The sequence below is a fragment of the Lissotriton vulgaris genome, chromosome 7 (assembly GCF_964263255.1).
Source record: "Lissotriton vulgaris chromosome 7, aLisVul1.2, whole genome shotgun sequence".
NCBI classification, from domain to species: Eukaryota; Metazoa; Chordata; class Amphibia; order Caudata; family Salamandridae; genus Lissotriton; species Lissotriton vulgaris.
Genome location: NC_141695.1, coordinates 1,716,790,284 through 1,716,807,021, shown reverse-complemented (window position 1 = coordinate 1,716,807,021; position 16,738 = coordinate 1,716,790,284). Strand labels below are relative to the sequence as shown.

Below are 16,738 nucleotides of genomic sequence, written 5' to 3'. Positions count from 1 at the left end.
GCATGCTTTGGACCTTCCTGATTACTGATCTGTGGCTTTACTATTATGATGTAGTTGGTTTTGTTCCCCGCCGCGTACACCAGGTCGCTATTTATACAACTGATCCTTTATTCTTTCAATATATAAAAATTAACCTCCTTTGATCCTATGTCGAGTGGCTCCATTTAGTTAGCAAAATGGACTTGCAGCGTTAGGTAATATCGTCTAACCACTCTGTGCCTTTAATTGATAATGGTGCTTTTCAGTCTTGTTCCGTGGCCGGCCCCCGGGTTGTAGGCCCGTATTTGTATGCATCCATTTACTCAAATAAAGGTTTTCAAAAATTAAAAAAAAAAAAAAAAAGAACTGAATGGGACAAATACTGTGATGATGGAGTAGGGTTTTTAAGTGTAAAATAGTTTCTCATGCATTCCAATGAAAGCACTTCGTGTAGGAGGAATGATACTTGAAGTAGCTCATTACATGAGTTGAGGGGTAATATTCGCGTGGTCGAGCTAAAGCCCACTCTATGTATGTTTTATACAATAGGCAACAATATGTCTGCAGACAGCTGCGCTGTTAAGCCATACATAAAAAGAGGTTTTCAGAGAGGTTACTAATGGGTCTCTTTGTGCCCTTCATGTCCCTCTCGCTCCCCAGCATAAAACCCAAGGCTATTACTAAAATAGAATTATGTGACAGGCTTGTAGGAGTTAAATTACGGAAATAATGGCCCAAGGAAACACTCCTTGGCCCCTTTTGTCATATAGTTAACCTTGGTATGAAGGATCACCCTGGGACTATTTACTCTCTCTTCTTGTGTTTTCTCAAGCTTGGGGGTGGCACTTGGCTGACTATGGGAAGGGGAGTTGGGTATTAGGTTAGGAGCAGGACCAGCAGAACACCATGATCACCAACAAGTCCAGGACCACCAGCAGACCCAGGTGCACCAGGACCAGGATGATCAAGAGGACCAATGTCATGAAGGATAGGGCAATGGTGCCCTGGACGAACCAGAGGACCAGTGCTGGAAGGGCAAGGACCAAGGGTTGAGGGTAACTGGACCAGGGCCTGGAGGAACAGGATCAAGGCTAGCGAGACCAGGAACAGGGGCAGTGCCATAAGTACCAAGATAGGAAAACCAGGACAAGGAAGACCAAGTGCACCAGGGCCGTGAGGAACAGATCAGAAGCAAAAAAATAAATCAGGAGGAACAGGGCCAAGGGGACAAGATGATCAGAGCCAGATGGACAGAGAACAGGAAAACCAGGGGGCCTATGACAAGTAAGACTAGGCAAATGGGCCCAAGATCAAGACAAAGAAAACTGGGAGGAGGAAAAGGAAAATTGTCAGGTTTAAGGAGGCCAGGAAATGAGTGAGCCTGGAGGAATGAGATTTAGAGCAGGACATGGATTACCAGGCCAGAAGGACCAAAGAGGCCAAGAGGACTATGGCCCAGTGGACAATGACCAGGTGGGGAACCAGGGCTAGGGGAACCAGAACAAAGAGGGTTAGTCTAGGAGAACCAGGGCTATAGGACCATGATCAGGAGGACCAAAACCAGGAAGGCCAAAAGGACAAGGTGGAGGACCAGAATCAGGAGGACAAGAAAGGCTAAGAGCACCATTTCCAGAATTATCAAGAGGGCATGAGAGCCGGGGGGCATGGCCAAGCCAGCCAAGATGCTTGACGTGCCTGAGTAGAGCTTTGTACATCAGCCTGCATAATCAGCAATTATCTTTGTCGGTGAGGCCCAACAGAGACATGTAACTGCTTCTGACAGCTACCGGGCGCCCAGCACATAACTAGAGACTACCTGCGAGAGCGAGAAGGGGCTACACCATAAGATTCAAAGGGCCTCTGCCTCGCGGCTGCTCTCCAAAAATGGCGACCATCATGGACAGCGGACAGAGGGTCGTAGAGAAGAGCCGTGAAATGCCGTCTCGGAACAGAGTGCAACTCTAGCCCAGGCCCAGCACTGTGCCCCATCCACTGCCAGCAGGAAGAACAAGGTGAAGAGCGGGCGGGGGCTTAGCAGGGGAGAGGAGGGGAGGCCAGAACTGCCACAGGACAACCTACGGCCGTTGGTGAACACTTAGGGCCAGCAGAGAGGCCTACATGACGGCGCTCCGGCTGAGGGCCGATAGGGCCCCCCAGGAATCCCCAAAGCCTCCCATAATCTGACCCAGGCCGGGCTCCAGGAACAACTGCAGACGGCGAAGGAGACGCAGTGTGAGGCGGACTGGAGAGCCATGAGTCACCTATTGCTGAGGCTGGAGACACACCGGTGTGTGGCCCAGGAAGCCTGGACAGCGTGACACTCGGTCAATACCATGAGAAAGGAAAGAGATGAGGCCCGTCCCCCATCCACCACCTGCTGCCCAGCTGGGACATCCCCACCGCCTGAGGCTTGGAGGTTGATAAGAGTCCCAGAACTTCCTTTGGTCAATGTTCGGGGCTTAAATGCTACTAAGAAGTAGGGGCTGTTCATCCAGGAGCCCTTTTATGAGGGCATACCGCACCTCTTTGTCCACCGCCCTGCGGGTTTCCTTAAACGGGATCCCCGGCCCGAGCCAAATCAGCGATCCACACGCAAACGCAGAGTATTTAGTAGCACAGAAAGTGCTGCACCAGCGCTTTTGCACTCGTTCCAATTCGGCCTTTGTGAGGTGCGTCTCCTGTAAAGTATTATCTGTGCTTTCTGGCATTTGGTGTAGGAATTAACCGCATACCTTTTTTCGCTGTGTGCATTTCCCGAAAATGTAGACAAGATACTAGTGTCTGCAGTCGTTGGCATGTCAGAGTGCGTTCTGGAGTTGGGGGAATGGGTCGGGGGTATCTTGCACTGATCCTGCCCCGGTCCCCTGTCCTGTGATGCTGTCAGATGAAGATGCTCGCCCAGGGTGGAATTACATTCATGGGGATGGGGGATAACTGGGGAGAAATTCAAACAGAAATTCAAACATTTTGAGGGGAACCAGTTCCCAACACTGCGGACCTATCACAACTGGCAATACTTCCAAACTATGCATGGAGCTAAAGTTCTAGTGATTTGGGGGGGGCTGGGTTTTCGGGGTGCTGGTCCGTTGCCCATAGTGGCCCATGTTCCCAAGTGTAGTGTTGGCGGGGTATGTTGTACTCCGGAAGAGAGCTACAAGCGACTAGTGGTAGTAAGGTCTCAACCTGTTTTTCCGGGCATCGGCACGGTGGGGACCCCGTTGGGAGAGGGTGAGGAAGAATGGAGGGGATTGTGAACCTAGATATAATGTTCCCTCAAATTAGTGTATATGCTGTTTGGGGGGGTCACGAGGTGAGGGGTCACTGAGTGCACTCAGGAGATGCTTGTGTCCATGGAATCTTCTTTGGATGAGAAGATGTGCGGGCCATCCTCCCTGTCCGAGCTTTCCATGGCTGGATCCTATTTGCGGCTGGTTGGAGAGCTCTTTTTCGTTCAGCTATCTATTATTCGAGGTTGGGGGCAGCTACTGGGCACTGGTGTTTCGGTCCCCGTAGCTGGGAGGTTCTATTTCCCCTTTGGCTTCTGTATCGTGGTTTCCGTATGTTAGGGGCTATTTCCCAGGGAGGATCATCCAGAGCGTGGAGGTCGATCCAGTCAAACACTGCCCTCGGGTCCACAAAGAACCTAGTGTCTCCATCATGTATGATCCAGAGGTGGGCCGGAAAATGAAGCGAGTATTAGACCCCATTCTGGCGGAGCATCCTTTTTGCCTCCAGGAAGGAAGCCCGCTGTTGCCTCACCGTCCTAGAATAGTCCGGGAAGACCATCACTCATTTGTCTTCTACCTGAAGTGGCCCATGTTGTCTGGCCGCTCTCAGCACCGGATCCCTGTCCCGAATGTTTAAGCAACTTCAGGAGCAGTGGTCATGGGGACATCCCTGGGAGAGGTCATTGAGCCGGAACCCTGTGGGCTCTCTCCACTGAAAAGGGCGTAAGTTCGGAATCGGGGTGAATGATTTGAGCCATGTCTATATGAATTTCACCGGGTTGGATCCTTCAGCCTCTTCTGGCAGGTTGATCACTCCGATATTGCTTCGTCGAGACCGCCCTTCTAAGTTGTCTGCTCTCTCCTCCAGCCTGTTGATACAGGTTTTAAGGTCCTGCATTGCTTCCTGCTGTGACTTACCTAACGTCGGAAGGGTGGCGAGAGCCTTCTCAACATCCGCTGCTTTATCAGCTAGCTTACGCTGGTCATCTCGCAACAGGCTTGGGTCCGAGTACAGGGCCCAGACTTATCCTCCATTGTGGCCTGTGAGTCTTCAATTGCTGCTAGTACATTATCCAGCTTGTCGGACATAGACTGAAAAGCAGTTGTCTCGGCTGCTGGGGACTGATTGGAGACCATCGGGAGTGGGCGCTGTTCTGGGGCTGGTGTCTGCGATCCTGCTAGAGGACGTAGACGCCCCATGATGTATCCAGTGGCGTGGCCGGATCACTTCCTTACGTGTCACCAGGAGTGATCTGGTGATGTCGATCATTTGTGATGGAAGACGGGTTACTGCTGTTAGCTCCTGGTGAGTCTTTTTGGCTTTCGGTGTCCACCGTTGTGGCAGGCGTGAGCTCCGTCGAGGTGACACCTCCTAGGAGATAAGAGTGGTTGGGAGTATTAGGGTCTTTAGCATTAAGGCGGCTCAGTAGTCCTCACTACGGGCCTTCCATCATGCATGCTTGGCCCCGTGTTCAACAGCATTTGGGTGAGATGAGATTATGTCCTGGTTGGAGATTTAGCTCTCCGGAGTTGAGCAGTGCACTGACCGGAGGCTCCCCATCGCTGTCTGCTCCAGGAGTGGTTTGGTGACCTCTCACACCCCAGTCAGTGTCCAGCTGGATGCTGGTCATGGGCACAGCATTGGTCTTTAACACACGTATGGCGGAACGGAAACCCAATCTCTAGGTGGTATTCCTTTCACTCGATACTCCATAATCTACGGGTACCCCTTGACCGGTTTCTATGCTCGCCGACAATACTCCCCATGGCCCAGCACGTAGAAAACCAGGAACGTGTGGTCTCTGATCACAACTCCATTTTCTAACCCTCCAATGGTGACCACCCCACCCACCAGTTCCCACCTGGAAACTGCATGCGAGAATGCTTGGAAGACCCGGTCTTCCACCACGACCAATCAAACAGTATTGAAGAATATTTTGCAAATAATGCCAATACAGCATCCACCAGGACACTGGAGTGGGATGCCCAGACGTGGGTCTCTTGATCACTTTGCCACTGGATTCAGGCTATCCTGGCTGATGAGGGCTGTTAGTCCGAAACCGGTCCCAGGATGCTTGTTTCCGGTCCAGGGAAGACATGGCTTGGCAGTTCGGGCTGGACTGTTCCCACGAGGCACAGGGTCAAGACTGATTTGCATATAGCTGTGTCTGAACTGGGGTGGCGAAGTGAGCTAAAGAACGATGATAGATTCAACCCAGATCTGTGACTGGGGGTGAGTGTCTGAAAAGTTTCAGCACTCCGTCTATCAGCTCCTTGTGTTTGCTGCCTTCAAGATAGTCATCAGAGAGGCCTGCATCAGGCAGATAGCGGGAGTCCGCAGCAAACTTGACCAAAGCTTGCAGAAAGCTGAACAAGACCTAGCTGCCGTGACCACGGCAGCAGACGGGGGGCTCTGTGACCTCCAGCCCGAGTAGCGGAAGCCAAGACGGCTGATGCGGAAGGATTAGCAGAACTACGAAGTTACAGCATAGGGAGGGGGACAGATCAGGGGCACTTCTCACCTGGCTTGCCTGCCACAACCAGGACACACAACCAATTACTGAGAACATGGGTCCTGCTGGCAGGGTTGCCACTTCCCAGGCAGATATCCTACGGCTCTTCCAGGGCCACTACACAACAATGTACAAAAGCCCAGACCAGGACTGTCAGAAACAGGTCAACCACTATCTTGCACCCCTAAACATACCCCAAGTTCCGATGGAGGACGGGGCTCTCCTCAAGGCAGTGATCACACCCTTGGATGTAAATCAAGCAATTCAGGCCCTTGGCCAGAACAAAGCCCCCCGGGCAAGACGGCCTACCTTTAGAATACTATAGCACCTTCGCCATGTTGTTGGCGGCAAAATTGTCAGACATGTACGTGGCAGCGCTAGAGAAGGTGGAAATACCTGACTCGTTGAGGAAAAAAATATAGGTCAATAACGTTACTATTTGCTGATTTGTAAAATTCTAGGCAAGATTCTGGGGGACCGATTGGGTCCAATGCTCCCGCTGTTAATACACCTGGACCAGAACGGGTTTGCGTCAGGTAGGAATACATCCCAAAACATACGTAGGCTCTTTCAAGTTCAGGATCGGGCTCCAGGTCGCTACCCCAGGGTGGCTTGCCTGGTCCTGGACTTGGAAAAGGCATTTCACACCCTGACCAGACCATACCTCTTTGAGACACTGAAACGGATGGGGCTGGGATCAACCTTTAGAGCACAAGTTAAACTGTTATAAACGAATCTCACATCGAGGACACGACTGGGTAAATACATCTTGCAGCCCTTCCAGATAGAGAGAGGCACCCGGCAAGGGTGCCCTCCTCCCCCGCTATTCGCCATGGCAATGGAGCCTCTCATGATACAGTTGCACCGGGAGGGAGAGACTTGGGGCATCTCAATACCAGGTACTACGCACACTGTGTCCCAGCATGCGGACGACCTGCTGCTGTGTGTATGGGATATTGCAGCAGATCGCAGTCCCATATGGAATACACTTTCCGACTTCACAGCTGCAGCAGAGTTTGAGATTTTAGGTTTTGCTTGGATTACCTACGCCCCACGATACCTTGGCATTCGACTTTATCAACACCCCACAGACTTATTCGAGGGTAATAATCGAAGAGCCCTAGCGGGTACCAAGGCCCAGTAAACTTTTGGTTGGAAGGCTCTGCCCCTAGCCCCAATAGGCAGAATAGCCTTAGCAAAGATGATCTTAGTGCCGGAATTCCTCTATTACATTGCAAATACCCCTGTCATCCCCCCTTGCTCTTTCTATCGCAACCTGGATACCTTGTTGAGCACCATCATATGGGGAAACGGGGGTCGGAGAGTAGCCCTTTCAATCAATCAATCAATCATTTATAAAGCGCACTACATACCCGCGAGGGTCTCAAGGCGCTGGGGAGGGGGAGGCGCTACTGTTTGAACAGCCAGGTCTTGAGTATCCTCCTGAAGGTCAGCAAGTCTTGGGTCTGTTGTAGGCTCAGTGGGAGGGTGTTCCATGTCTTGGTGGCGAGGTGGGATAAGAATCTCCCACCGGTGGTTGTTCTTCTGATGCGCGGGACGGTGGCGAGTGAGAGGTCGGCGGAGCGTAGCTGGCGGTTGGGGATGTAGAAAGAGAGTCGCCTGTTGAGGTAGGCTGGGCCAGTCTTGTGGAGTTCTTTGTGTGCGTGAAAGAGGAGCTTGAAGGATTTCCTCTTGTTGACGGGGAGCCAGTGCAGGTTTCTCTAGTGGGGGGTGATGTGGCTGTGTCGTGGTACGTCGAGGATCAGTCGTGCCGAGGTGTTTTGGGTGCATTGTAGTTGTTTGATGAGCTTGGTCGGGGCTCCCGCGTAGAGGGTGTTTCCGTAGTCGAGTCTGCTGCTGACGAGGGCCTGGGTGATTGTCTTTCTTGTGTCTGTCGGGATCCATCTGAAGATCTTGCGGAGCATGCGGAGGGTGTTGAAGCAGGAGGAGGAGATGGCGTTGACTTGCTTGGTCATTGTGAGCGTTGAGTCGAGGATGATTGCCAATTTGCGTGCGTGGTCGGTGGGTGTCGGGGCTGCCCCCAGTGCCGTCGGCCACCAGGAGCCATCCCAGGATGAAGGGTTGGAGCCGAGGATGAGGACCTCCATCTTGTCCGAGTTCAGTTTCAGACAGCTGATCTTCATCCAGTCAGCGACGGCCTTCATTCCTTCGTGGAGGTTGGCTTTGGCGGTGATGGGGTCCTTGGTGCAACTCCCAACAGACTGAGGAGGACTGGGGGTGCCATCCTTTGAAGCCTACTTTCTTGCGGCGCAACTCCAGTGGATGTCCCGATGGACAGCGGGGTGATATCTGGGGGAGACTGCCTCAGAGATGGGATCTATGTTGGTGCAGGCTATCTGCCGCCTGCTCCTTCCCAGCACCCGTCCTGAGTCGACATATCCCATACAGGTGACGGTAGTCCGTACATGCATGTTACACATTCACCGCATGTCTGGTGGGACCCCCTTGTACAAACCCCTATTCCCGCTAGCCGGACTCTCTAGAAATGGAGGATACTACTCCGCCCGAACCATACACATCTGGACAAACCACTAGGCCCTGGAGGTGGGATCCCTGTTAACGGAGGGTAAACTGCTCCAGTTCAACCAACTCTCGGAGGAGACAGGTCTCTCACCGGGCAGTTCCTGCTCCATAGACAAATAATCCTACGTTGACGCCACCTTTAGGACCGCTCAGGGGGGGACCCGCAGCGTATCTGGTACTTCATGCAATACTCATTATGGGCATGGGCAGTCACGAATTACCGGGCATTATAAAGAAATCTGAGATCTGACTGCCACTACACTTACCCCGCTGCGCTGGAAGTGGGAGGAGGAGATAGGGCACCCACTACATGATAAGGAATGGGAACAAGCCCTAGAATACCCGAAGAAAGTGTCCCGCAATGCTCGGTTTAAAAAAATACACTTCTCCATACTACATCGGGCCTACATCACCCTGGCGCAGCTCCAACGGTTTTACCCAGACACACGATTCCTCTGCCCAAAATGTCAAACCCCAGATGCAACATTTAAACCTAAGCAGAAGGACCCCCACTGGCAGCCTAAGATAGGCAGTTGGTAAATGGGCTCGGCAGAGGAGGGCACAATCAGGCGGGAGGAGGTACAAGGCGTGTGTAAGAAACATATTTCCACTGAGTGGGCACACTTCTGTACCAATTCCGCCACCACGCAATAAGCACCCAGGAAACGCCACCACAGACAACTACAACTGAAACCCCAAGTCAAGATATACTAGCCCAGTCCACCTCAAATACTGGTAATACCACAGTTACCTCCAGACACCACGATGGAACATGACCTGGCAGTACCCACACGGGACAAAGAGGCCCATACACAGTGTCTACACTCGCCTGAGCCACACTTTGGGAAAGCCCTACTCCTCCCACCCCCTAAAAAATACAAACAACAAAATAATCCTCCCATCATCTGACGCCCATGGATGAAGATGTTCTAATTAGCCTAACCCCCATCATCATAGATTCCTACCCTCTGTTCGTTGTCGATGCCAGTAGTTTCACGGACTGGATACCGTTCAAGTTATATATCTCCTATTATGGCTATATTAAGACACCCTATGACACTGCATGGCCATAGCAGCGAGACCAATAGCCAATCCCATTACACACATATACTGTCACACCCTGGGTTGACCGGCAAACATGTAAGACGCAATTATGATAATAATGCCAATTGCTATAACTACTACTATGTAAACTGTCGTGAAAAATTGAACAAAAATTATTATTTTTTTAAAAGGAGAGCAAGGGCCAGGAGGAACACAAGGACCAGTGCTAGCATGACAAGGGCCAGGTCTAGTTGGAACAGAGTCTGAAAGAACAGGACGAGGTGGTCCAGGACATGCACCAAGATGAGGGGCAACAGAACCGGAGGACTAGTGGACCAGGGCTAGGAGGACAGGGGCCAGGAGGACCCAAACCGTTAAGGTAAAAAGGACTAGTACCAGGTGGACAATGACCTGGGGCACAAGAAGGCCTTAGGATGTATAGGAACCAGAACTGGGGGTGGGAGGGTGGCGGTGCGGGCAGGAACAGGAGTAGAAAACCCAGAAACAAACATAACCTGGAGGATGTCCAATACAAAATAAAACCATATCAGGAAGACCAAGAGCACCAGGCCCAAAGATCAGAAGGGAAAAAAAACAGGAGGATAAGAAACAGAAGGAATAGGAGGACCATGAGAACCAGAAGCAGCAGGACCAGAAGGTTGAAGAGAATGACCAGGAGGACCAGAAGGAAGAAGAGGGCCTTGGCTAGGTGGAGCTGGGTGACAGGTACCAGGATGGCCTGAAGCCCCATGAGGATGAGAATAAAAAAAGAAGAAGTACTGAGGAGGAGGAGGAGTAGGAGAAGGGTTAGAAGAGTCAGGAGGACCATGAGGAGAATGTTAAAGAAGGACAGCAGGACCAGGAGAAGGAAGACAAGAAGCAGGAGACTGTGTGGTTCTAGGCCACATGAGTAAAGACTTTGATGAGGGACAGAATGAAGAGATGACTGAAGATAAGGATGCATGTTGCTCTAAGGGGAGCCTCAAAGATAATCAGTAGAAGCTTTCTGGCAGAAGCCCAATGCCCCTTAGTTCTTTACCTTGTTTTGAGACTCAATTATAGGGTTGATGAACTTGTCGAAAGACACATGTGTGCCACAGCGTACCCTCTTCAAGTTGGTTTTCGTCTTGCACTGCTCCATCTTTAGAGAGCAGAAAGCGCACATCGGGCAGATCTCCTGGTGCTGGCGACCTTCACTGTCACACACCTGGTAAAGGAACAAATGAGTCATCTGGAAATAAATGGTAACGTTTTCAAGAAGGACTCTAGAAAGTACCCTGGTCTGGAATTCACTTGGGAGCAGCTCCTTCACCTCCCCTTGAATGCACAAAAAGAGCAGAGCATAGTAGAGCAGGTAGATATCCACTTGATGTAGATAAGATTTTGGGGCAGCCCACAGACAGAAAAAAGAGACTAGACTAGTCTTTTGCCCATCCTTCAATGGAGACACTGGACTGTAGTCTGTGGGATACCCTAGAAAGCAGGAGGAGAGAGAGGACTGGATTTCTTTGTCTGCCCTCTGAATGCACCCTGGGTATGTCGTGGAAGCAGGGGAATACTGGACTGAATTTCAGTATCTTGTGGAAAAGACTCTAATACAGCAATTTAGAGAACAACTAGAAAGAATTCCAATAAACCCTCAAATACACCTTACGGAGAGTGAACCCCAACCCTCTCAGATTGGACCCTAGAGTACTCCCCCAGTGACTGGAACAGAACAGAAATTGAATCAGGACTCATGAAATAACACTTTTCTGAGGGTGGATGGAAGGATACCTGGACCTCCTAGCTTAGAGAAAATCTAGGACATCCAGAAAGAGGTAAATGATCCTCCAGAGCCAGATGGGAGTTGAGAATGTTCAGCAAAAAAGTCCTGTGCTCTCCACACCACTGGAGTCAAGCTATCCTGGCTGAAGACGGCTGATAGCCAGAAACCGGTCCTAGGATGCTTGATTCCGGTCCAGGGAAGACATGGCTTGGCAGTTCGGGCTGGACTGTTCCCATGAGGCACAGGGTCAAGGCTGATTTGCATATGGCCATGTCTGAACTGGGGTGGTGTGGAGTGCAAAAAAACGATGGATTTAGGCCCAGATCTCTGTACTGGGGTGAATGTATGACATTGTTCTGCATTCTGTCCATCAATTGTTGTTTTTGCAGTTGACAATGTTCACCATCTTAAAAAAAATCACGATATGCCCAAAGACCTAAGGTACAACAAAAAGTTCAAAGGATTACATTTGTGCACAGACATGTTTACAAAAGCCATGTCTTACACAAAGGGAAGAGAGCAGATTTTTTCAAAGAGGGATGATAGACTGGAGGCAAGTGGGAGTGCAGATACCTCAGCACTTCCGCTTTCTGCAGATGATTGGCCCCTCCCAGCACACTTTACCATGTCTCCATAGCCCAGCGCTTTATCCTCAAACGTTTTCCAAGCCTGCACAGCGAAGTCGGTGGTGCAGGACCCCTGTAGCACCTTGGTGCACATCATTGCCGAAGTGTCGTCCCTTTCCAGTGAGAAGAGGCTGCAGGGATGGTAAAGAGACAGTAGTTAACCAGTGACAGCATGTCGAAAACCTAAGGCACCAGTTAGTATTTCTGTGTCATTCAAAAAATTCTAAGGGCCCAATTCACAGATCTAATTTAAGACAAAATCCTAAACTTACTACTTTTGATATTCACAGAAGTTAGGATTTTGTCTTAAGTTTGTCTTAAAACAAACTTAAAACAGACTTAAGACAAAATCCTAACTTAAGTCGGTCTTAAGTTTATCTTAAGACAAACTTAAGACAAAATCCTAACTTCTGTGAATACCAAAAGTAGTAAGTTTAGTATTTTGTCTTAAGTTAGTTCTGTGAATCGGGCCCTAACAGTCCTGCAACAATGCACTATAAGGGCTTGACCTGCCTCACAGAGTGAAGGTAAGGGGAACAGGTTTCAATGCTGGCCCCTAAGTGCCTGTTACACTTGAAGTTGAAGCAGATTGCCCAAGCCTCCCTGAACATGAGCCTGTCTGTAATTGGCATGGCAGCTCCCTGAACCCAAACCACCTTAATATGGATACATTAAACCACGTATCTCTGCAGTGGATGACATTATTTTAAATTCTTCGTTCAGCTTGAGCAGGCATACATTGACTAAGATCAACAGATGACTGCATGCCATAAGCTACAGATTTTCCTGGTGCAGGCTTTGCTTTTAAAAATCATTGATTTCAAGTGTATTACTCCCATTTATTACAATGACCTGAACCATGCCCACAATTCCGAGAGTACAGTCTTGAATGAGGTGAGTGGAAGATTAGAAACAAAGGGGCAGATTTAGGAACTGTTCATTCAATGCAGACCAGCAAGCAAAGATGCTGCACTGTGTTGCGTGAACAGGAGAGAGCTGAAAAGCACGATATCTACTAAGATATGGCGCCTTCAGCTCTCCCCCCTTGTGCTGGTGCACGTGTAGCTGCCTAGCGACAACACAGGCACCTTTAAGTCATGCTGCAAGGGTGGCTGCATTACAAGCATGATTGCTTTGTGTGCAGGAAGGTATACCTTGCTGCACAAAAACTATCCAAAGAGACAATTTCCTCTTTCTATGAGTGATGCCGAATGAAACATTATTTCTCCTCGCTATGCCTCTCTGTGGTAGGCATACTGATTTCATGCAATTACAGCTTTACAAACCTTAGTAAATCGAGAATTGTGTGAAATTAATGGGGGGATGCACGGGAACGCACATGCTCCACTCATTGAACGCCTACCACTAAGAAATGGCAAACAACACAGCTGTTTAAGGCCTACCCAGCACCTTCCACATGTGATGCTCAATGGTCTGGAAGCCTCAGGGTTTGAAGATAGTTTAACCAAACTACGTGCTGTAAATATCTTCTAAGCTGCTTCTTGGGACCCCGGTCCAAGAAGACATTGATTTGACTATCTGGTGAACAAGCCCTGAAGAGAAACACCTTAATATCAGGTGATGTAACCCAAAGGAACCAATATTCCAAAGGTGTTGTTTGATGCAAATAAATGAGTTTGTCTGGAAGAAATCTAAACCTAAAAGACCAAATCCTAATACACTTTGCAGTAAAGTGGGTAAAGAATAGAGGACTGATGTAATTTCAGTCTTAAACCTTAAAGGCAGCATTTTGCATCCAGACAAGTGCTAATATAAGACATATGGAGTTTGGCAATGAGATGCAACTGTAAATGGCAAACAATAAATCTCAGTCTCTTAGAATGATGACTGAGATTCATTTTAGCATTATATCCATCACTTGCTTGTTTTCAATTTTGTCAGTCCTCTAAACTGCCATCAGTTAATCCAATCCTCAAAGATAGCCTTACCAGCTATTTCCTTTTCTAGGCAGTAACTCCCAAACTGAGTTCAAGAACAGGGAGTATACTGCGCTTTGGGCATACGAGGCACACTCCTGCAGAAGCCACCTTGCTAGCCAATGGAAAGAAGGCGAAGCTGGAATCTGCCCTCTAAGGAAACTGCAAGTTGGAAGCAAAAGCTACTGTTGAAAAATACCTCCAGAATTGGCCACAACAACAGGGCAGCAGAACCACAAGGAGTAAAAGGGGAGGAGAGCTACCAAACCATAGAATCAATAGGGCAAAAAGGAGAGAACTGAACAAAAATACCGATGAGCAGGGCAACACACTTGACGCTGTTCCTGCAGCGTTTAAATACCCTAACGTAACTGAAAAAGAAGAATAAGAACTGCAGGAAGCAGTTCCATCATGATGGCTTTAGCAAAACCCACCAAAAACTAAGGAGCAGTCGCTACGATGGATTGGGATAAAGACTAGGAACCCCAGCCCATTGTGGTGCTGTAACTTCCTGCCCTATCTTTACCCTTGGAAGGATGTATGGAAATTCCGGGTCCCCCTTGAGCCCCCAGACCAACACTGGACCAAGGACTCACCGCTGAAGATGGGGGAAGACCCACATAGGCACTTAACCTGTCCACAAGAGTAACTGTCTTTGAAGACACACCTGTGGTGCATATCTAACACTGTTTGGTCAAATCACTGTGTTCCTAGTTGCAGCCTACCTCTTCCAGCTTATTAACAAAGTTTATGACAGATACATTGCCCATATGGGGAGAACCCAACAATGGCCTCTTTCGTTTCCTAAGTGCTTTAACACTTGGGCATGAGCCACCCTTGGGCACTTTCCTTGAACTGGTTGAAGCATCCAAATTTGCTGCTCTACTAGATCACATAATATTCCTTAGGAAACTACCTCTGGTGAAGATCTGAACATGGCTCTTTCCTTTCACACCTCCATGTTGATCAACCAAAGCAGCTACTTGCTGGAGCCTTGATCTAGAGAAATTAATTATGAATACACTTTCCTCCTCCTCAGAATGAAGGTACTCTACCTCGGATTGCGATAATGAAGTAGGTTAAGGAAGACTGTCTGAACTGAGGAACTCAGGAGACATATAATCCTTGCTAGACAGGGTAAGGAATAGGCATGCATTCCTGAATAGTAGCGATACGCAGATTCTTCCTAATCGAAGGCATCTTCGTCAGGGGCAGTAAAACGTCTTGGAAATAAGTCGAACACTGACATTGATCAGAAAACCTGGTCTTGAATTAAATCCAGGGCTTTCCATGTGAGCAGAATATCTCCTAACTGCTGGGATGTCTTGTCCATTCACAGGAGTTTTGTGATGCTCCAGGAAGCTAATGCAAGGCCTGAAAAATAGCACATCTTCAGTAGAGATATATATATATATATATATATATATGGAAAGAAAAAGTTGCTGCTAGTTGGGGATGCGGGTCCACAGCTACCTCATTTGGGCAGCTTACTGTGGTACGGGAGGTGCCTTTTACTTGCGGGGTGCTTGCGGGGACATTGGCAATCCTTTTAATACTTTACTGCGGGTCCACAGCTACCTCATTTGGGCAGCTTACTGTGGTACGGGAGGTGCCTTTTACTTGCGGGGTGCTTGCGGGGAAATTGGCAATCCTTTTAATACTTTGAAACACGTCTGGCAGGAAAAGGACTTTGTTCGCGGCTCGCGCCCTAGCGTTGGCATTAATTCCTACCTGTAAGTGCATTCCCACCTAGGGGCAACGCTTTCTTCCATTTGTTAACGGCCAGCCCGGTCGCGGGTTTGCACTACCACGGACAAACTGCGGGTCCACAGCTACCTCATTTGGGCAGCTTACTGTGGTACGGGAGGCGCCTTTTACTTGCGGGGTGCTTGCGGGGACATAGGCAATCCTTTTAATACTTTTTGCATGTGAATGGCGGCGGCGACCCACTTGGGTTCTACTAAACCACCAGTTCCAGAAAGCTTTGCTTCAGGTGTTACACCTGTGTATAATTACTGTGGGTATTTACTGGTGCTTGTAGCTTGCCGTCATGTCACATGGTCTGCCACTGAAGAGGGCGTTGGCCCGAAACGCGTCTGGCAGGAAAAGGACTTTGTTCGTGGCTCGCGCCCTTGCGTTGGCATTCATTCCTACCTGTAAGTGCATTCCCACCTAGGGGCAACTCTTTCTTCCATTTGTTAGCGGCCAGCCCGGTCGCGTGTTTGCACTACCGCGGACAAACTGCGGGTCCACAGCTACCTCATTTGGGCAGCTTACTGTGGTACGGGAGGTGCCTTTTACTTGCGGGTTGCTTGCGGGGACATTGGCAATCATTTTAATACTTTTTGCATGTGAATGGCGGCGGCGACCCACTTGGGTTCTACTAAACCACCAATCCCAGAAAGCTTTGCTTCAGGTGTTACACCTGTGTATAATTACTGTGGGTATTTACGGGTGCTTGCAGCTTGCCGTCATATCACATGGTCTGCCACTGAAGAGGGCGTTGGCCCGAAACGCGTCTGGCAGGAAAAGGACTTTGTTCGCGGCTCGCGCCCTTGCGTTGGCATTAATTCCTACCTGTAAGTGCATTCCTACCTAGGGGCAACTCTTTCTTCCATTTGTTAGCGGCCAGCCCGGTCACGGGTTTGCACTACAGCGGACAAACTGCGGGTCCACAGCTACCTCATTTGGGCAGCTTACTGGGGTACGGGAGGTGCCTTTTACTTGTGGGGTGCTTGCGGGGACATTGGCAATCCTTTTAATACTTTTTGCATGTGAATGGCGGCGGCGACCCACTTGGGTTCTACTAAACCACCAGTCCCAGAAAGCTTTGCTTCAGGTGTTACACCTGTGTATAATTACTGTGGGTATTCACTGGTGCTTGCAGCTTGCCGTCATGTCACATGGTCTGCCACTGAAGAGGGCGTTGGCCCGAAACGCGTCTGGCAGGAAAAGGACTTTGTTCGCGGCTCGCTCCCTTGCGTTGGCATTAATTCCTACCTGTAAGTGCATTTCCACCTAGGGGCAACTCTTTCTTCCATTTGTTAGTGGCCAGCCCGGTCGCGGGTTTGCACTACCGCGGACAAACTGCGGGTCCACA

At 49.5% G+C, this 16,738-nt stretch overlaps 1 protein-coding gene across 1 annotated transcript in view; it reads right to left on the bottom strand.

Annotated features, from left to right (window-relative positions):
- LOC147706394 (uncharacterized) overlaps positions 1-16,738 on the bottom strand; it is a 207,030-nt gene that overhangs the window by 21,311 nt on the left and 168,981 nt on the right. Inside the window, exons 6-7 of the mRNA XM_086929609.1 lie at positions 11,700-11,832; positions 10,347-10,514 (exon numbers count right to left, since the gene is read on the bottom strand). Coding sequence (XP_086785735.1) covers positions 10,347-10,514; positions 11,700-11,832 — 301 coding nt within the window. The remainder of the gene's footprint in view (positions 1-10,346; positions 10,515-11,699; positions 11,833-16,738) is intronic.